Below are 22,148 nucleotides of genomic sequence, written 5' to 3'. Positions count from 1 at the left end.
TCCATCCACTCAACCACCCACCCCTCACGCCCATTATACAACTCAATCCTATAACCCACCTCCTAACCCATCCCCCCCTCCTCACTGGATAGCCAACACAAGGGCTAGTCATCATGCTACACCGGATCTTCAGGCATTCTCTTCCTATGAACCTTACAAATGTAACAATGAACTCATGGTTGGCAATGGTAAATTCCTACCCATCTCACATATTGGTCAATCCATTATTTCATCCCCTTCTCATTCTCTCTCTTTATCTAATGTGTTACATGTCCCCAGTCTCACAAACTCATTACTTTTAGTTCAGAAATTCGCACATGATAATGATGTATTTTTTGAATTTCATGCATCTTATTTTTGTGTGAAGGATCGGAAGTCCAGGCGTATTCTTCTTTCGGGGCCTAGTAAACATGGTCTCTACTCCATTCAGTCTTCTACGTTGCTATCTCCTTCTGCTAGGTTTGTTGTTCAATCGTCCTACGCTCTTTGGCATCATTGTTTGGGTCACCCACATGACCGGGTTCTACAGCTTATTATGCGTGACACCAAGATTCCAAAGTCACCATATTTGTGCCCAGCCTACCAACTGGGCAAGTCCTGTCATCTTCCTTTATGGGAAACTCATTCTAGAAGCACTTCTCCTTTACAATTAATTTTTGGTGATGTATGGGGTCCATCCCCCACACTCTCTACTTTAGGGCATCGTTATTTTGTGTTATTTGTGGACGATTATAGCAAGTTTATTTGGTTTTTTCCACTCAAGGCCAAATCGGACGTTTTCTCCATTTTTAAATAATTTCAATTATTTGTGGAACGTCAATTTTCATGCAAAATAAAATTAGTTCAAACCGATTGGGGGGGGGGGGTGAGTATCGTCCTCTTGCTCCCTTCTTTGCCTCTCTTGGCATTCAACATCGGCTGTCATGCCCTCATACCCATGAGCAACAAGGTGCGGTCGAACGCCGCAACTGTCACATTGCTGAAACAGGCCTCACCTTGCTTGCTCACGGTTCTGTTCCACATGCTTATTGGGACTATGCTTTTGAGGCTACTATTTACCTCATTAATAGGATACCCTCCACGGTTACTAATGATAAGTCTCCTCTTGAAATCCTAAACGACCACCCTCTGGACTACTCATTTCTCAAAACTTTTGGTTGTCTATGTTTTCCGTTCCTCTGCCCATACAACAATTACTAGATGGAATTCCGCTCCACTCCGCTCCATGTGTTTTCTTGGGCTATAGCCCACCTCACTCTGCTATCGATGCTTGAACATTGAGACCAATAGGATTTACATTGCCCACCATGTGTGATTTGATGGGAATATTTTTCCTTTTCGCAACAACCAACCCCAATGCCCTCCACAAAATCCAACACCATTCACCACCCCATGGGTCTCTTTCCCATTAAAACCAACCCCCTTTACCCCCACTGGCTGTTCCCCCACCCCCCATACCTGAACCCCCAAACCCAATTAATCCCCCATCCGCTACCTCCACAGCCCCACCATTAACGCCCACCACTGGTTCCAACTTTACCACCCCACCCATGGCTCCCACTCTCTCCCCAACACCTACACCACCCACCAGCCCTCCACATCGTACCCGGCTGTTAACGGACATTTATGCCCTCACCAAACCACAACCCTCCTCCTTCAGGCCAGTTTATCACCCTCTATACCAGCTGAACCCACCACCTACACCCAAGTCAGTCGTGACCCAAACTGGCGCTCTGCCATGTCCAAGGAATTTAATGCATTATTACGTAATAACACGTGGTCACTTGTTGCACATACTCCTAACATGAATTTGATTGGCTATAAGTGGATATACAAGATCAAGCGAAAAGTGGATGGCTCTCTTGAGTGTTATAAGACGAGATTGGTAGCCAAGGGTTTCCATCAACAACATGGGGTTGATTATGATGAGACATTCAGCCCTGTCATCAAACCCACAACCATTCGGACAGTTCTTTCATTTGCCATCTCCAATGGATGGTCTGTTCACCAACTAGACATAAGAAATGCCTTCCTTCATGGCATCCTTGATGAAGAAGTATATATGACACAACCACAGGGGTTTAAGGACCAGTCTCGGCCTAATCATGTCTGTCGACTTCATAAGTCCTTATATGGGCTTAAGCAAGCACCGCGTGCCTGGTTTCAACGGTTATCTCAGTTCTTGATCTCCTCCGGCTTCACCCCATCTCAGATAGACACTTCATTATTCATTTATAAACAGGGGTAGATGATTACTTATGTCGTTGTTTATGTGGATGACATCTTGGTCACCGGTAATGACCCTTCTCATGTCACTAGACTATTGGATAGCCTCGTATCTGAATTCTCTATCACTGATCTGGGCCGCCTAAGCTTCTTTTTGGGAGTTGAAGCCATATATACAAACATTGGGGTTATTCTCTCTCATACCAGATACATCAAGGATCTTCTCCAAAAGGCCGGGATGAGTGATTGTAAACCAGTTCTCACTCCCATAGCCACCTCAGTTAAAGCATCCTCCACAGGGGGCACCTTGTTCAATGATCCCACCAAATACAGATCCATTGTTGGAGCGTTATAATACGCTACATTGACCCGCCCGGATATTACTTACTCTGTGAATCGAGCCTGTCAGTACATGCATGCTCTAAGTAATGATCACTGGTCCATGGTCAAGCGCATATTACGGTATCTCCAACACACCAAGCATTATGGGCTCTCTATGACCCGCTCCAGCTCACAAGATCTTCAGGCTTTTACTGATGCCGATTGGGCGGGTGATGATACTGATCGTAAATCCATGGGTGGGTATGCCATTTATATGGGCCCAAACCTCATTTCATGGACCTCCAAGAAGCAAAAGACTGTGGCCCGTTCATCCACTGAATCGGAATACAAGGCATTGGCCGATGCTTGTGCCGAACTCACATGGTTGCAATCCCTCTTCAGGGAACTAGGTATTCCCCTCACTCAGCCACCAGTGCTATGGTGCGACAACATTGGAGCCATATATCTGTCCGCAAATCCGGTATTTGATGCGCATACAAAACATGTGGAAATTGATTTTCATTTTGTTCGCCACAAGGTCACCAAAAATGAACTCCAAGTACGCTTCATCTCTACTGTCGATAGTATGATGAAAGGCCTAAGCTCAAACCGGTTTGCATTTCTTCGTGACAAGCTGAAGATCCGACCCATCGGACCTCCACCTTGAGGGGGTGTATTGGACAGTAGAGAATCTTTTCTGCCATTGGACAGCAGAGAATCCTCTCTCCATTGATCACATGTCATATATCAAAGATTGCATCAACAGATTGTGATCCTCCAGTTTTGGTAACTCCAATCCTAGACAGCCATGGCACCTACCTCACCAACCTTCCATAACTGTGCATGGCTAATTTATCACATGTGATATCTCTCAAGAGACATAATTGGTAATCCACCACAGGTCATTGATATGAATCCAGCCTTGTATGGCAAGCTCATCCCCACCATTGATCACCTTCCATTTATTGTAAGAGTTTATATATACCCTATTGTACACAGAATATTCAAGGATGAAAATACAATTGAATTACAAACAAATCTAATATGGTTCATCTTGAATGTCAGTTTTGCTTCCCAGGCAGTCCATTCGGATTTTTTCAGGATATTGTCTCCTGTTGTCAGCTTCCCTCCTTGGGTTACTATAAGATCAGGACTCTTCTGTATGTCTCTCACATAATATTGAAGTTCCTCTAACTCTGTTAACTATGGGGCCCATCCTTTGATGAGGAAAAGTACAAGAAACAGTTCTGATTAAATAAACCATTTGGGTTATTATAAGAGCCACGTGGGCCATGCGACCTGGTAGCGTTCTTTACTTACCTCTATCCAAATAAAAAAAAGACTAGTAATCTTAAGAATGAATCTTTTATGCTTAAAAAATCAAACTGATTTAAATCAAGTGGGTTATTATAAGATCAGGAGCCACGTGGGTCATGCGACCAGGTAGCGTTCTTTCCCCATCCCCCACCCACCACCCAATTTTAAAAAAAAGATCAGTAATCGTATGAATGAAACTTTTATGCTTAAAAAACCAAACTGATTTAAATCACTTGGATTATTATAAGTAAGATCAGGAGCCACGCGGGCCATGCGGTCAGGTAGCGTTCTTTCCCCACCTCCCACCCAAATAAAAAAAAAGATCAGTAATTATATGAATGAAACTTTTATGCTTAAAAAACTAAACCATGCTTGAGTGAGCTCTTTGTCCACGTGGTAGGCTCGGCCACTGGAGACCCTATTTATAAGTGGTTTTGTTGCTTCAAGAAATTGCTCAGCGGTCCTTCGAGTGCTGTAACCTGCAAAAGACCCTGAGTGACAAAGGAGAATCGGGGTGGTTCTAGCCTAGGACTCTCCGATGCCTAAGTTAGATCTCTCTGAGTAAATAGATGAATAGTAGTATTTAATATGAGTTAAGATGTCCCCGATGGGGTTGTGTACCTTGCCTTTTATAGTAGTGTGTGACGGTGTGGAGAGTCCCAGTTGATGTAGAGTGTTTGCCGTAGGTGATAGAGTCCCTAAGTACCAGGGCTTATCCTGAATTTCCCGAGAGATGAAGTGTCCTTGATAGACTAGGTAGTTGTCTTCCCGGGAGATGTAGTGTCCTTGGTAGACTAGGTAGTTGCCTTCCTTAGAGACGTGGTGTCTTTGGAAGTTGCCTTCCTGTGGGACGTAGTGTCCGAGTGGCCTTAGTAATCTTGATGGATAGACTCATCTATGTGGTAGATGAGGTTCATGGTGTATGAGTCCGTTCACTCCACATGACTTGATAGGCGGTGGCCTAGAATCCTTGGCGATGTTATCTTGTTGATGGCGATTCGAGGGAGTTTGTGCTTTGGAGATGACGTGTGTGGGCATGATGTGTGCCGGGGACATCATGCCCGAGTCCGGGTCTGCGCCCACGATCCGCACCCCGGGTGCCCATGCTGGGTTGGGTCAAATCCTTATTTGGCTCTTCATTTTTGGGTTCTTATCCTGAACCGGTCCTCCTTATTGGGTTTGGACATGTGGCGGTCCCTGATGGGCTGGTGAGAATTTGGGTTCATCATTTGCCCCCCACTCCCTGTCTTCTTGTATCATCTGAGGGGTGCCCTACGAATAATTTCCTTATAAAGGGTGCTCATGCTATTTATTTAGTGATGTGGAGGTTGGGGGTTCAAAACCCCTCCTTCTCACCCTTTTATCTTTTTCCTCTCTTTTTTGTAGATATACATGTCTTTGTCTTCACTTCACTTTTCACTTTTTGCTTTTCCTCTTTTCTCTCTCTAACTTTTTCTCTTCTCTTGCTTTTTCTTCTTTCACTTTTTGCTTGAGCCTTGGCTTTTGTGTCCCATGATTATGCCCCCCAAGTGTTTGATCTTTTTTCATAAGGGGGGCATTTTGCTTAGCTCTTAGGCACTTGCCTTGTTTGGTGCTTTGCTTGGCTTGGTGTCTTTGGCTTTAGCCCATTTGTGCTACTTGTGGCTTACCCTTGCGTGCCATAGTTCACTTTGTGGCATCCACCCTTGCTCAATCAGTTTATGCCTATTGCGGTTTCAAGTTCGTGAATGGTCATGGCGCATCTTGTGAGGGGTCCACGGTCATGATCTGAAAGGCGCCCGGGGGTGTGCTTGTCGATCCTCCGTGCCCAGTGCATTCGGTCCACGCCTGGCTTGCTGGCGATCCGTGCCTAGTGCATTCTGTCCGAGCCCATAGGCGGTCCGTACATGGTCCCTTTGGTCTACGCCTACTGGCGATCTAGGCCTAGTGCATTCGGTCCGTGCCCGTAGGCGGTCCGCGCCTGGTCCCTTTGATCTGCGCCTGGTCCCTTTGGTTTGCGCCTGTAGGCGATCTGCACCTAGTGCATTCAGTCTGCGCCAGTAGGCGGTCTGCGCCTGGTCCCTTTGGTCTGCGCCTACTGGCGATCCTCGCCTAGTGCATTCGGTCCAAGCTCGTAGGCGGTCCGCGCCTGGTCCCTTTGGTCTGCGCCTGTAGGCGATCCGCACCTAGTGCATTTGGTCCACGCCCATAGGCGGTCTACGCCTGGTCCCTTCGGCCTGCGCCTGTAGGCGGTCCGCACCCCATTCCACTCAGTGGATCCGAGCCCTTAGGCGGTCCATGCCAGTGGGTGGTCCTAGCCCGTCTGCTTGGTCGATCCCGCCCGTGGCTAGTCCACTCCCATAGGCATCCTCTCCCATCTGCTTGGTCGATCCGTGCTCGTAGGCGATCCACGGTCCATTTGTTCGATCGATCTGTGCCGGTAGGCGATTCACGCCCAAGTCTGCACCTGTAGGCGGTCTGCGCCCCTGATCTGATTGTTATCCATGCCTACCTGGCTTCGGTCGGCTTCCTTGGTGAGTACTGTTCTTCCTTCCCATCCTTTTTATGTAGCACCTACATTCTCTTTTTTTTTTTTTTTTTTGATTGATTGACCCTGCATTGATGGTTGCAGGCGGGTCTTCTTCTTCCTGGTTGCTTGGTTTTGGGAGATCGTCTCTTTGAGGAAGTAATCAGTTCACTTCGTTGTCTTTTCATGTCTTCGTCTGATGATTCTGATCCAACCTCAGTCGGGGTTGGATCTGTTGAGGAGTCTTCTTTGGGGTCGTCTTCCCCCATGGGTACTTCCCCTCTGCCCTCCCCTGTTGCTAGCGATGGGGAGGAGGAGGTTTCTGGCGGTTCTGCCCCTAATAGGGGTCGTAGGGCCCCCCGAGCTTCTACTTCTATTGGTGACCCTAGGAGTAAATTGGTGCATATTGCTAGCATCTTGACTTCTTTTGACCTGGCGTCTATTCGTTGAGAGTTCCATATACCCTCTGAGGTCGTGCTTCGCATCCTCGGGCCTGACGACTGTGCCTACTCCCATTGAGCTGATGAGGTCTACCTTTACCGTGTTTTCTTCGTCCATGGTCTTCATTTTCCTGTCTCCCGCTTTATGGAGCTGGTGTTGAGCATTGGTGTCTTACCCCCAGGCAAGTATTGCCCAACTCTTGGCGGGTCATACTGGGCTTCTATGTGTTCTTCGCCCAAATGGGGCATGCTGCCACCGTTCCCTTATTCTCTGACTTCTACGTGTTGAAGAAGGGGGAAGGTGGGTGTTACCACTTCACCCGTCGTCTCCCTAGGGGATCTCTTGCCACGCTCGATCCTCTGGTGTGGATTACCAGTTCAGTGAAGTACTGGAGGGATCGCTTCTTCTTTGCCACGGTCCCCCACTATGCCTTATGGTCTACCTGGGAGGTTATTGATATCAGGAGGGCGAATCGCCCTCTTTAGTTGAGCGACTTTGAGCGCGACTCCCTCCACCGGTGCTAGGGATGCGACCCGTTCGATGTCCATCAGTTGGATTCTAAGGCTTTTTTGTGTCTTTGGAAGTTGAGTCCTGGTAAGATACTTGACTCCCTCGATATTTGCTTATGTACTTTCCTTCTACGTATTCCTGTTTTAACCTGCCTTGTGCCTTTGATGGGATGTTGTGGTGCAGTGGACATCAGACCGGATCTTAGCCTCTTTCGCTCCAACCTGCAGAAGAAGATCGCTCAGGCTGCTGCTGCTGGGGGTATTTCTTCTGGTGTGGTACCCCCAGCTTCTTCTTCTCCTCTTACGGTTACTGGGACTAAGAGGAAGGGGGTCTTGATCCCCCCAGCTCGGTGAGGACTGGGCCATGGGTTATTCTTCCACGGACGTCTCCTCCTGCTTCCACTACTGGGTTCGCTACTCCACCCCCTTTTAAGGGGAAAGGGTCGGCCTTTACTTCTTGCTGGCACTGCCGCCGATCCACCGACCTCTTCTCCTTTGGTGTTGGCGTGGGATCTTCTGGAGGGATCAACTTTGGCCACTCGTGGTGTGAGTCGAGAGTGGTTGGACCTGGGTAGGCTTCCTACGGAGCGTTCAGCCCTCCGGGGGATCAGTGATGCCACGCTCTCGCAGCGTCTCTATCAGGACATGGCTTCTGTGAGTTATTCTTCTCACTCTCTTTATGTCATTGCTTCTCTTGTGCTTAGGATGTTTATTGTCTGCCCTGTTGATTGTAGGTCCAGCACCGTGCTACTGAGGCTGTGCTTCGACTGGAGGGTCATGCTTTTCGTGACCTTCAGATAAGGCGTGCACTGCAGAATGTGGAGAGGGAGGTCCAGGGGCTTAGGGCTGCCCACGAGGAGGCTGTAGCATGTGAGCGAAAGGTGTCAGAGGAGCTCGAGGTGGCTACTGCTGCAACGGCTCAGAGTTCTTCTAGAGTCCAGGCCTTGGAGGAGGAGCTCGAGGTGGATACCGCTGCAATGGCTCAGAGTTCTTCTAGAGTCCAGGCCTTGGAGGAGGAGCTTCGCGCTTTGAGGCAGAGGCATGAGGTGGAGTTGTCTGAGGCTGGGGAGCAGGTAGTAGCGGCGTATCGGCAGTCTCCCGAGATCACTACGAACTTTCATCAGTACAACCAGGAGATATATGAGGGAGGCATCAGGGACTTGGCGGTTCGCATTCTAGAGAGGACCCCTTATTATGATTTCTCAGGGTTCCCAAAGGTCACCATGCTACTACCCCAGACCGCTGCAGTGGCTCGTGTACCCCTTGAGGATGGTGTTGCGATGACAGAGGAGGGTACGACTGCACCAGAGGAGAGTGCTGCTCCTCTGGTTGAGGCTGACATGATGTCTCCTACTACATCAGAGGCTGCTCCTCCATTAGATGCCCCATGACTTTACAAATGTTCTTTTTGGATGTTGAACTTTTGGATGGGAACTTTTTGGATGACAACTTTTGGATTATGATGCTTGCTTTTAGTCTTCCTTAGATTATATGTATTTGACTTTTTCTTTTGGTGATGTTGATATGACATGCATTTGATCCTTGTTGCTTTGATGGTTCTCGTATCTGTGCAACCCCATGTAGTTGGCGGTCCATAGGGATGTCTTGTCTCGGTGGTCCACGGATCTTGGTGGCATACTGCCTTGGTGGCATAACACCTTAGGCATGACGCCTCGGTGGCATAACACCTTAGGCATAAAGCCTCGATGGCATAACACCTTGGTAGCATAATGCCTTAGGCATAAAGCCTCGGTGGTGGCATAACGCGTTAGGCATAAAGCCTCATTGATGGCATAACGCCTTAGGCATAAAGCCTCAATGGTGGCATAACGCCTTAGGCATAAAGCCTCGGTGGTGGCATAATGCCTTAGGTATAAAGCCTCAGTGGTGGCATAACGCCTTAGGCATAAAGCCTCGATGGTGGTATAACGCCTTAGGCTTAAAGCGTCAGTGGTGGCATAACGCCTTAGTGTAGTGGCAGTGATTCAATTGAGTGGTAGAAGAAGACAAGTATTCCCGAAACACCTCTTTATTTTGAATGAAAATTTTCAAATTGTCCTTGAAACAGTGATGTCGTCTACTGCTACTACTACTGCTACCGTCGATGGTGCTGTTGCTTCTACTAGTAATACTTCTTCAGGTGTTCTGAGTTCCAGGTGCGGTCTACCTTCTTGCCCCCCAAAGTTTTCAAGCGGTATGTCCCTGGGCGTATCTGCTTGGAAACTATATAGGGTCCTTCCCAATTTGCTGATAGCTTCCCTTCTTTCCTTGGTTGTGATGCACTTGCCCTCCTTAGGACTAGGTCCCTCTGATGGAATAACCGTTCACGTCCCTGGCATTATAGTACTTGGCTGTTCGCTGTTGGTAGGCTTCGTTCCTCAGCAATGCTTTCTCACGCACCTCATCCAGGAAGTCTAGGTTCGCTTGCATTCCATCTGTGTAAGTTCTTTCATTAAAGTGCAGTACTCTATGGGACATGGCGAGGACCTCTACTGGTGCCAGGGCTTCTGTGCCATATGCCAAGCGGAATGGGTTTTCTCCTACGGGTGTCCTTATTGTGGTACGGTATGCCCATAGAACGCTTAGCAATTCTTTGACCCACCTCCCTTTGGCTCCTTCTAGTCTTTTCTTTATTCCGTCCAGCAGGGTTCTATTGGTGACCTCCACCTGACCATTGGCCTGTGGGTAGGCTACCAAAACAGGCCGATAGTCAATGTTGTAGCTCTGACAGAAGGTGCTGAACTTGGGGTTGTTGAATTGCTTCCCATTGTCGGAGACTATGATCTTTGGCACGCCAAACCTATAGATGATCTTGGCCAATGGTTTAACCTCTATCCATTTGGTGAAGTAGTCGATGGCAACCACTAAGTACTTGCGATTACCCGATGCTGCTATTAAATCCCCTAAGATGTCCACCCCCCACATGGCAAAGGGTACAGGGTTGAGGATTGATGTCAGCTTGGTGGCGGGTAGATGGGGTACTGGGGCGAACAATTGACATTGCTCGCAGGCTTTGATAAATTGGATGGCTTCCTCTTGCATTCTTGGCCAATAGAGTCCTTGTAGAAGGATTTTATAGGCTAGGTGTCGTCCTCCCATGTGGCTTCCACAGATCCCCTCATGTACTTCTGCCAGGGAAAATTGGGCTCCCTTGGGTCCTAGGCACCGAAGTAGTGGTGTTGTGGCCCCCCTCTTGTATAGCACTCCATCCAGGATGGTGTACTTTGCAGCTCTCATCCTTATCTTCCTTGCCTCGATCTTATCTTCTAGTAAGACGTCGTTCTGTAGGTAGTCGAGTATAGGGTCCATCCAGCTAGGCCCTTCCTCGATCTCATTGACCAGCTTCTCTTGATATGTTGGTTCATGCAATATTTCCACGTACACTGCACTGGCTAGGTTCTTGAGTTCATCGTTGGCTAGCCCAGACAGTGCATCTGTAGTAGCATTCTCGATCCTGGGTACTCTAACCATCTCGAACTTCATGAACTGCCCGATCAATTCCCTAGTATGCGCTAGGTATGATGCCATGCGCTCATACTCTCCGTTTACTTGGTTCACTATAAGTAGGGAGTCACTCCGGATGGATAGATGTGTGACTTGGATGGCTTTGGCCACCCGGAGTCCAGCCAACAGTGCTTCGTACTCTGCTTTGTTGTTAGATGCTGGGAAGGCGAACCGGAGGACGTATTGTATTCAGAATCCTTTGGGGCTGGTAAGCATGAAACCAGCTCTGCTCCCTATGGCATTGCTCGAACCATCCATGAACATCTCCCACGACCCTCGATCCTGCTCCTCTGGTTCTTGTGTTTCTGTCCCATTCTCAGGTAAAGTGCACTCAGCCATAAAGTCCGCTAGGGCTTGGCCTTTGATGGCCATCTTGGGTTGGAACCTGATGTCGTGCTCACTCAACTCAACCGTCCAGGCGATCAACTATCCGGAGACATCAGGCTTGTGTAACACCTTCTTCAGTGGTAGGTTGGTGAGGACTGTGATGATATGGGCTTGGGAGTATGGTCTGAGTTTCCTTGCCGCGATTATCAGCTCGTATGCTACCTTCTCTATTCTTGTGTACCTGGTTTCTGCATCAATTAAGACATGACTCACATAGTAGATTGGTCTCTGTATGTTGTCCTCTTCTTTTAGTAGCACTGCACTCACTGCGACGAAGGTCGCTGCCAGGTTAATCTGCAATTCTTCATTGGGCTCTGGGCGCTCAAGCAATGGTGGGTTCTCCAGGTATACCTTCAATTCTTCAAACGCTTTCTGGCACTCCTCTATCCATGCAAAGTCTTTAGGACTTCGGAGGTTCTTCAGCGTCTTGAAGAATGGCAGATACTTGTCTCTGGACCGTGACACAAACCTTGATAGGGCGGCGATCCTTCCATTCAACCTTTGTACTTCTCTGATTGTCCGAGGTGGGGCCATCTCTTGGATGGGTTGGCTTCTATTCCCAGTACTGAGACTATGAACCCTAGGAATTTTCTGGACGTCACCCCAAAAGCACACTTCGTAGGGTTGAGTTTCATCTGGTTTCTTCTTAGTACGGCGAATGCCCCTTCTAGGTCAGCTAAGTGCTGATGGGCTTAGACGCTTTTCACGAGCATGTCATCCACGTACACCTCCATATTGCGCCCAATCTATTCCTCGAACATCTTGTTGACCATCCTCTGGTAGGTGGCCCCTGCATTCTTTAGTCCGAACGGTATAACACGATAGCAGTAATTCTACTTGTCCATTCAGAAGGCGGTGTAAGACTCGTCATCCTCATGTATGAGGATCTGGTTGTAGCCGGAGTAGGCATCCATGAAACTTAGCATCTCATGTCCTGCAGTAGCATCGATCAACAGATCGATCCTGGGTAGTGGGTACTCATCCTTGGGACATGCCTTGTTCAAGTCAGTGTAGTCGACGTACATCCTCCACTTCCCGTTAGACTTGGGTACCATGACCACGTTTGCGAGCCAGGTAGGGAACTTTTCTTCCCTGATGAACCCTGCTCTACTTAATTTCTCGACCTCTTCTTTGATGGCTGCCTGTCGGTCGAGGGAGAAATTCCTTCTCTTCTACTGAACTGGCTTCCTGGTTGGGTCTACATGCAGTTTGTGCTCTGTTATGGATCTTGGAATGCCGGGTATGTCTGCAGTCGACCATGCGAAGACATCCATATTAGTCTGGAGCAGGGGTGTCAACCGGTCGGTATCGGTCTGTTTCGATCGGGCCTAATCGGGCACCCCTTATTTTAAGTCTCACACCGTTCCCGACTGATTATACATACGGGCCTTCCCAAGTCAGGCACGGACATGGTAGCATTTGGTCGGTCGATTACCGGGCCACAAACGGGCTAGCCTTTATACATGTTTGTCAATCTTCGGCAGCAATGGTGGGTCATAAATCATCACCATCTTCAAGCGAGTTATAGTAGCAGTAATTGATTAAAACCACAACCCAATCACAAACTCAAACGAAAGTAAAACAGAAATCAATTCTTTCATAGAGTAGACAAAATTAGAAGAACTTTAACTCAATCAAAACACATTAATGATGAAACAAAAAACCCATTCAGAGAGGGGAATATCATATAACAAAAACACTATGTCGAGTGAACTACAAATAAGGGACAATCCGTTCTCACTCCCCCGATGACTTGCCAATCCTTTCTCATATTAAGATCAAACAGAGAGAGAGAGAGGTCTCAGATGCCATGGACTCTGGCATTCTATTTCTCTTGGTCCATCACTAGCCTAGAATAACATTCCTAGCGATGTGATTCAGGTCGTCCCTCTTGCTGCATGCAGTGTAAACCGAGACACTATTGGAGATTCCGGTGTCTTGCTATGGCGATGCTTCTTTTGCAAGTTAATTCCGTCTTGAGGGTTTCGATTGCGCTTTGTGAAGTTTGAAAGGGCAAAGAGAGAATAAAGAGGGAGAGAGGAAAGTAGATCGATGTAGTGGTTGTGGGTAAAATTTTTATTTTGATATTAAAAAGTAAGGAGTGACGTGATGGGGGTTGGAATCTTGTCTACTAAATAATATGATATAGAATATATTAATGTATATATTACATAGTCACAAGGAGGAGATTTAGACTTTTTGCCAACTATTGTCCACTTTTTATCAATAGAAATACATTTCGATCGGTGCAGTCGGTCGCATACCAAGGACTGGGAACGACTGGATAATATTTGGTCCGGTCCAAGGCCCGACATGTTTATTATTCGATCGTGTCGGTATCGGGTTTTGATCGGTCGGTACAGATCGGTCCTAACGGTGCGGGTTTGCAATTGACACCCCTAGTCTGGAGGAGGCGTCCCAATTCTTCTTTCTGCTTGTTGCTCAGTAGTGAGCCCATCTGTACGACCTTGGAAGGGTCGTCTTTGCTAAGTGGCCAGGGGGTGAGGTCCTCCACTGGTCTTCCTCTCTTCTTTGTCAGCTCATCTCTCTGGTCACTGACCAGGTTCTCTATGCATAGTATCATCCCTCGTGTGTTGCCATGGTTCTTCTTCACAAAGGTGGCATAGCATTCTCTGGCCTTCTTCTGATCACCTCGAACTTCTCCCACACCATTGTCGGTGGGGAACTTCATCTTCAGGTGGATTGGAGATACGATGCCTCTAAGGGCCGTCAATGATGGTCGCCCTAGGAGGCCATTGAATGACACCACGGACCTGACCACCATGAAGTTCACCATGATGGTCAACTGGTGAGGGTGTTCTCCGAAGGTGACGGGTAGCTCTATAGTGCCTCTGATGGAGGTGGTGGTGCCCAAGAATCCATGGAGGTAGGTGGGCTCTGGCTTGAGTTGATCGTCTCCAAATTCGAACTGACGGTAGGCTTCCAGTGAGAGTACATCCACAGAGGCCCTTGTGTCTATCAGTACCCTATGCACGGGTCAGTTGGCTATCTTCACCTGTACTACCAGGGCGTCCTCATGTGGAAAGCTCACACCTTCTAAGTCGTCGTCTGAGAAGGAGATCACCGTCTCGGTCTTCACCATCTTGCTTGGCTTCTCCGCAACTACCACAAACCTGGCATGGGCTTTGGCCTTTCTGGTAGACTCTTGCCCCGGTCCTCCAAGTATGGTGAGGATGGGGGCTCCCTTGGTGCCACTTGGCTCTGCTTCATCTCTTCTCTCGTCAGCGCGGTCTCTTTCTCTATCTTGGTCCGCTCTCCCTTCTTCCCTCCTTGGTTCTCTTTCTCGATCACGTCCTCGATCTCCTTGACCCGAACGGCCATCACATCTCCCCTTCATGTAATTGTTCAGACTCCCTGCTCTCACAAGGTTTTCTATCTCTCTCTTGAGTTGATAGCATTCCTCTATGTCATGCCCATAGTCCTTGTGGAAGAGGCAGTACTTGTTAGGGTTGCGCTTCTCAGGTCCTGCCAGCATAGGTCGTGGCCATTTGACTAGGTCACGGTCTTGGATTTGCATGAGGATCTGTGACCTGGTGGTGTTGAGGGGTGTGAACTCTGGGCTGCTTGCCCTCTCACCTCTCTCTGATCAACGATCACTTCTTCCCAATGGGTGATCGCCCTTCTCCTGTCGTCGCTCAGTCCTTGATCTTTTATTCTCCTTACGGTCATCTGGTGCTGACCTCTTGTTGTCTTGGGTCTTGCCTTCAATTGCCTTTGTCCGTGACTGTACTATCTCGGCCATGTTGGTGAACTCATTACATCGTTCCAAGAGCTCTTTCATGGTCTTGGTCTCATGACGTGCCAAGTCCTTGATTAGTTCCATGTCTCTGATGCCCCCTGCTAGGGCTGCATGCTGGGTCTGGTCATCCAAGTCTCTGACTTCCAAGGATTCCTTGGTGAATCTACTGACATACTCCCTGAGGGACTCCCCAGGGTTTTGGATCACGTTCAACAAATTGACCGTGGTCTTCTTCTATTTGATGCTGCTCTGGAAGCGGGTCACGAACTGTTCACATAGCTCTACAAACGATCCAATCGACCGTGATCGTAGTCTAAAAAACCATGAGGTCACCGCACCCTTGAGGGATGCAAGGAATGCTCGACAGTACACCACATCCGATCCACCATATAGTGCCATCATGCCATTGAAGTAGTTGATGTGGTCATTAGGGTCGGTGGTACCACTGTAGAGTTCAAACGTAGGTAACCCAAACCTGGATGGCAGTGACGCTGACATGATCTCTTCTGAGAAGGGGTGTTGTCCAGGGATCGAGTGTGTCTCACCCTTGGTTTGCTTCTTCAACCCTTCCAGTTTTTCGTCCAACTCTCAGAGTCCCTTGTCTAGCTTTTTATCCCGTGTTTATCCTTCACGTCTGATTGGTCATTCGCTACGAGCTCGTTCACGTCCTCTCCTGGAAGTCCCCTCCCGTCTCAACTGTTGGCGAGATGGTGAAGGGTCACGTCGTAATGAATCTTGTCTTGTCCGCGAGGGGCTTCCTTCACGGTAAGTCTGGCTTCGCTCTGGTACATGACTTCCTTCTAGTCGACCATCAACCACCGACCTCCAAATGGACCCTTCAGGGTTAGGTACCACGGATCGGTGTGATGGTGTTCTCCCCTGGTCCGACCGTGCTGGGAGGTCTGCCATTCTCCTTGGATGTTGGGAGAGTTCTCCCGGTTGCCTAGTGTGCCTCTCTGACTTATCACCCCTGGGAGGTGATCTCCTAGGGCTTTGCTCCTGCCTCTACTCCTGCCTACGACGATGGGTGACCGCCTTCTGCCTGAGGTATTCGCTGAAGAGTCGTTGATCGTCGAAGATCTGACGCTGCAGGTCGTTAATCTGACCCACAGTGGCTGGTGCATTAGGACCAGGTACTGGCTCCGCGGGGGCGGCTTCAATGGCTGCTTCAGGGTTGAGGTTGTCCACCCCCACTTGTTGGTTCTCTGGGACCTCCCTCTCTTGAGAGACACGATTTATGGTTCTGCGACGTGAACTCTCTGGAGGAGGTGATCCGTTCCCCTCCCTCGGGGCATTGTTGGTAGAGGGAACGGTCTTCCTGCGTTCCATGGTTGAACAAGTATGGAAACAAGCTAGTAGATACTATGGCTAGCGTCGTTCGCATAGACGGCGCCAATCTATTGCGTCAAGAAATTGCTCACCGGTCCTTTGAGTACCGTAACTTGCAAAAGACCTTGTGTGACAAAGGAGAACCGGTGTGGTTCCGGCCTAGGACTCTCCGATGCCTAAGTTAGATCTCTCTGAGCAAATAGATGAATAGTAGTATTCAATATGAGTTAAGATGTCCCCGATGGGGTTGTGTACCTTGCCTTTTATAGTATTGTGTGGCAGTGTGAAGAGTCCCAATTGATGTAGAGTGTTTGTCGTAGGTGATAGAGTCCCTGAGTAGTAAGGCTTATCCTGATTGGTTGTCTTCCCGAGAGATGTAGTGTCCTTGATAGACTAGGTAGTTGTCTTCCCGGGAGATGTACTGTCCTTGGTAGACTAGGTAGTTGCCTTCCTTAGCGACGTGGTGTCTTTGGAAGTTGCCTTCCTGTGGGATGTAGTGTCCGAGTGACCTTAGTAATCTTGATGGATAGACTCATCTACGTGGTAGATGAGGTTCATGGTGTATGAGTCCGTTCACTCCACATGACTCGATAGGTGGTGGCCTAGAGTCCTTGGCGATGTTGTCTTGTTGATGGCGATCCGAGGGAGTTTGTGCTTTGGAGATGACGTGTGTGGGCATGACATGTGCCGGGGGCGTCATGCCCGAGTCCGGGTCCGCGCCCACGATCTGCGCCCCAGGTGCCCATGCTGGGTTGGGTCAAATCCTTATTTGGCTCTTCATTTTTGGGTTCTTGTCCTGAACCGATCCTCCTTATTGGGTTTGGACATGTGGCGGTCCCTAATGGGTTGGTGAGAATTTGGGTTCATTAGGTTTCATTATTCCGCAATTGAGAATTGAAAAAGTTTAATTTTATATTTTTCTGAGTCCATCTTCTTATGTCTATCATTCAATTTTATTGTCGATCCAGGGCTTGCCCTGGTGGTTCGCTACTCCCTTGGGAGAACTGTGTCAGGCGCTTGATCGGTGGTTCAAGTCTCCTTAGCGACACCTAGTCCACATTTAATTGCTTTCCAAGAAGTGGAGCCTTTGGGTACCATATTTGACCCCTTGTGGGTCCCCTCATTGCCTCCTTGTGGGGTCCTGTTGAGGTTGATGGCCGATGGGCCCTTGAATTGCACCAAAAAAAAAAAATCATTCAATTTTATTGACTTTGCAAGAATTGAAGAAATTTACATTCAAAAGAGGCGGTTACTGTTGTCTATTTTGTCAATTGAATTCAGTTGCCTATGAAAGTAGACGACGTATGAATTACGATTATGAAGTACTCTCTTCTTCTTAAAAGATTTTAATTTGGTCAGAACGTGGTTTGTCAATTATTGGTGACCAATTATTCTTAGGGATATTATTGGTGACCAATTATTCTTAAGGATTTTCACATTAAATGCTCAGAAAATGGTTTGTCTTCTCAATAGTTTAATGCCTAAATTGCAATTGACTGAGACTATAAATTGCAATTTATGAAACTGTATACTCCTCAGTTCTCTATAACACCTCCAAATTTTCAGTCCATCATAGCCCAGACAGTACAGTACAGTACATTGATGGGTTTTTCCTTGGTGGTTTTTTCCATTTGCACTTTTAATATCATTCTTCTTCTTCTTTGGAGCAGCAGCAGCAGCTGCATGAGCTTGGCAAATGGAACAGATCGGCAAGCCTTGTTGGCCTTCAAATCCCATATAATCAATGATCTCTTTCATGTTGTGAGCTCTTGGAATGACTCTGTCCCTTATTGCGAGTGGCCAGGCGTTATATGTGGCGGTCGCCGGCATCCAAACAGGTCAGAGCCTTGCGTTTATCATCCAATGGGTTGGTGGGTTCCGTAGCTCCAGAAATAGGAAATCTCGGTTTCCTTCGATAGATTTCGCTCTACAACAACAGCTTCCATGGTGATATCCCTATTGAAGTAAGCTTTCTGTTCAGGCTTCATTATTTATTCCTACACAACAATTCTTTTGAAGGGGAAATCCCACCTAATATATCACGATGCTCCAACCTTATAGAACTCCGTTTAGATCATAACAATATTGTAGGGAAAATTCCAGTAGAACTTGGCACATTGTCGAAACTTCAATTCCTTTCATTCCGTTACAACAGATTGACGGGACAGATCCCACCTTCCATTGGGAATCTTTCATTTCTTGACACAATTTTTGCTACAGTCAATGATTTAAGTGGTAGTATTCCAGATTCCTTTGGCCAAATGACAAGATTAATGGTTCTCGTGCTTTCTGGAAATAAGTTGTCTGGTATTATCCCTCCTGCTATATATAATCTTTCATCACTCAGTGCTTTTGAGGTCGGAGATAATCAACTTCAAGGGAGTCTTCCACCAAACCTAGGCTTCGATCTTCCTAATCTAGCATGGTTTTCAGTTTCAGGAAACCAGTTTCACGGACCAATTCCAATTTTCTGTGTCTAATTTGTCAATTCTCGAAACGCTTTTAGTTGGCACAAACAATTTTAGTGGCAAAGTGACTATTAATTTTGGAGGCGTACCAAAACTTGCTAGGCTGACATTGTTCACGAATCATTTGGGAAGTGGAGAGGTCGATGACTTGAATTTTGTCAACACATTGACCAATTGTAGTAGTTTAACACATTTGGGGTTTACTGAAAATCGATTTGGTGGAGTGCTTCCCAACTCCCTTGTAAACTTATCGACCCAACTGATAAATCTAGACTTGTCATACAATCAAATATCTGGAGACATCCCAATGGGGATAGGGAACCTTGTAACCTTACAATACTTTGATCTATCTAGTAACATACTAGAAGGAAGTATTCCGACTTCGATTGGGAAGCTTCAAATGCTAAATGGACTCAATTTATATGGGAACAGATTTATAGGGCCAATCCCTTCTTCTCTTGGAAACTTGACACTCTTGATTGAGCTCTATTTAGATGATAATCACTTGCAAGGAAAAATACCTTAAAGTATTGGAAAATGCAAATATTTGTCAAGTTTGGGCCTTTCCCATAATAGTTTCAATGGTATCATCCCCAGAGAGATATTCGATCTTTTCACATTAATAGAGCTACACTTGAGTAGAAATTCTTTCTTTGGTACTCTATGTTTGGAAGTGGGTCAACTGACTAGTCTTCAACACCTTGATATTTCTGAGAACATGTTGTCTGGTGAAATCCCTAGCACCCTTGGTGATTGTACAAGCCTAGAATACCTTTTTATGCAGGTTAACCTATTTCAAGGATCGATACCATTGGCTCTTAGTTCTCTAAGAGGTGTTCAAGATCTCGATCTTTCACACAACAACTTCTCTGGTGTCATCCCGAAATATTTGGGTACATTTAAGTTTTTACAAAGACTAAATTTATCATTTAATCATTTGGAGGGTGAGGTATCAGTAGATGGAATCTTTGCAAATTTGAGTGCATTTTCAATCATTGGAAACAATAAGCTTTGTGGAGGTATACCAGAACTTCATTTGCCAGCATGCCAAATTCAAAAGTCAAAAGAACACGCCAGGCGTCGTGTTTTCAAGCTGTTAGTCATCGTCTGTGGTTGTGGGGGCTCTCTATGTTTGATTTTTATGACATTTTTTTTCATTATATACCAGAGAGAAAAAGAAAGGAAAGAATCCACTTTATTTTTGATAGGGGATCGTCATTTTAAGATCTCTTATGCCCAACTCGTTAAAGCTACCGATGGATTTTCTTCTGCAAATTTGATTGGAGTGGGGAGTTTTGGTTCTGTGTATAAAGGAGATCTTAATCATGGGGAAACTATTGTTGCAGTAAAGGTCCTCAACATTAGACAAAGAGGGGCTTCCAAGAATTTCATGGCAGAATGTGAATCCCTGAGAAACATCCGGCATCGTAATCTTATAAGAATTTTGACATCTTGCTCAAGTATAGATTACGAAGGCAATGATTTTAAGGCTTTAGTATATGAGTTCATGCCCGGTGGGAATTTGGAGAGGTGGTTACATCAACATGCAGATGGTATACAAGATGAACAAAACCATTTAAACCTTGTTCAAAGATTGAATATTGCCATTGATATGGCAACCGCATTGGATTATCTTCACCACAATTATCATGCACAGATTATTCACTGTGACCTAAAGCCAAGCAATATTCTTCTCGATGGTGATTTGACTGCACATTTAGGTGATTTTGGGATATCAAGAATTCTTTTGGAAGACACAAATAGGTCTCAAAATCCCACGAGCTCAATTGGAATAAAGGGGTCTATTGGATACATTGCACCAGGTAAAGTACCTCTTTTACTGATCTAGTATAAATTTTTCCTCTTCTTTCGAAAGTTGTAACTGAGCTTACCTTAATATGATGAATCTAATATTTGTCTTACCTATTCCATTCCAAAACCTTAAGGCATAATTACTCTGTTCTAATACATTTTGTGATATCTTTAGCCCCTTTCCTAAAGAAACATAAGTTTAATATCTCAAACAATTGAAATGTGATAATATAAAAATGCTAAAAAGGAATGTATGTTTTAGATGATATTTTGATTATTTGTATTCCTACACAAAAGTTTTGACTGCATCTTTCCTTATTGTAATCAAATTATACCTTGAATGTCATAGGAAACAAAAATGTGGTTTATGAAGAACTATGCATTTATGTAGGGGTTTGTAGTTTTTTCTATACAAAGATTAATGTGTCCACATGCCACATTAAAGTCTTGATATCAAATCATGCCAGCAAATGATCTGTTGGATTTAGACACTCAACTATAGATGTAAGAGGAGCCTATGTTCCTTGTATGCACACTGTAAGAACAAATTTGAAGATGCCCTAACCTCTCTTTGCATGTCATGTTATGTTATTCTTCCAATTGAGACCAATAAACTTAATTTGCTCCTATTCTCGCTAGTTATTCTTTCATGTCATGTTGTTTATCCAATTGAGACAAATAGGCGTTGCTCTTATTCTCACTAGTTTTTTTGTGTATTAACCTAAGATACATGAATTACAGAATATGGTGCAGGTGCAGGTGCAGGTGCAGATGTTTCAAGGCATGGTGATGTATACAGTTATGGGATTCTCTTGTTAGAGATGTTCACAGGGAAGCGGCCTACTCATGAAATATTCAAAGATAACTTTAATCTTCACTGCTGGGCTGAGATGGCTTTGCATGATGGAGTGATACCTATCGTCGACCCATCACTTCTCTCCATGGAAGAAGTTGAAGAAGAGGCAACAACAATTGTTACCAACATCACTGGAAGTCGAAGATACATAAGGATAGAGTGCAAGAGTGCCTTACTTCAGTTATTAGAATTGGAGTTGCCTGCTCAACTGAATCACCATGGGATCGAATGGACATAAGTGATGTGGTCAAAGAGCTACATCTGATCAGGGATATTTATCTTGGAGTTGGCACTCACCATGAAAATTGAATTATAATAAGGGCTACGAATAGTGGTAAGTCATCATTTCCATAAAAAAATTGATTTTAATGTAATTGTTAATGAAGCTGAAACTTTTTTGTTCTGTTTGAGTTAATTATGATTTTAATCTTAGTAATTTGGATATCAATTATAATTAAATGGGCCATTAGTGAATCATTATAGTCTTTTGTAGGATTTTGTGTTGCTGGTATTATATTCCTTGGCTCTTCAACTAATGCCTAAGTTAGAAATCAAAACGTTTCACATTGTTTTCAACACAAAGACCTAGGTTTCAATTTATTACCAATTGGAAAGGGAAATTGATTCCTCCATTTTTTTCCCTTTTCCCCATTGTCTTTATTTCGTTTTTTCTCTTCTTGTTATTCTTTTAAAGCTCTAAATGGATAGAAAT

General features: G+C 46.0%; 1 protein-coding gene and 1 long non-coding RNA gene across 2 annotated transcripts; one reads left to right on the top strand and one right to left on the bottom strand.

Annotated features, from left to right (window-relative positions):
• Positions 1–5,271: 5,271 nt before the first annotated feature.
• On the bottom strand, positions 5,272–18,996 carry LOC122643036. Its single transcript, XR_006330151.1, has 3 exons — positions 18,886–18,996; positions 10,918–10,925; positions 5,272–5,283 (listed from the first exon to the last, which is right to left on the bottom strand). It is a non-coding gene; the product is annotated as an uncharacterized LOC122643036 (long non-coding RNA).
• Positions 18,997–19,486: 490 nt separating this feature from the next.
• Positions 19,487–21,765, top strand: LOC122643277 (probable LRR receptor-like serine/threonine-protein kinase At3g47570). Its single transcript, XM_043836914.1, has 2 exons — positions 19,487–20,591; positions 21,322–21,765. Exons 1-2 carry the CDS (start codon positions 19,487–19,489, stop codon positions 21,672–21,674), a joined length of 1,458 nt encoding a protein of 485 aa, XP_043692849.1. The 3' UTR covers positions 21,675–21,765.
• Positions 21,766–22,148: the final 383 nt, after the last annotated feature.

This window comes from Telopea speciosissima, chromosome 10, assembly GCF_018873765.1.
Source record: "Telopea speciosissima isolate NSW1024214 ecotype Mountain lineage chromosome 10, Tspe_v1, whole genome shotgun sequence".
NCBI classification, from domain to species: Eukaryota; Viridiplantae; Streptophyta; class Magnoliopsida; order Proteales; family Proteaceae; genus Telopea; species Telopea speciosissima.
The sequence above is the reverse complement of the archived record's forward strand: the minus strand, read 5'-3'. Positions and strand labels throughout refer to the sequence as shown.

What these genes read in the sequence shown, in the direction of transcription:
- LOC122643277 (XM_043836914.1), top strand. Translation starts at nt 19,487, where the DNA reads ATGTTGTCTGGTGAAATCCCTAGCACCCTTGGTGATTGTACAAGCCTA. An exon ending in TATTGGATACATTGCACCAG is followed by an intron (nt 20,592 to 21,321) that starts GTAAAGTACCTC and finishes CATGAATTACAG; the next exon opens with AATATGGTGCAGGTGCAGGT.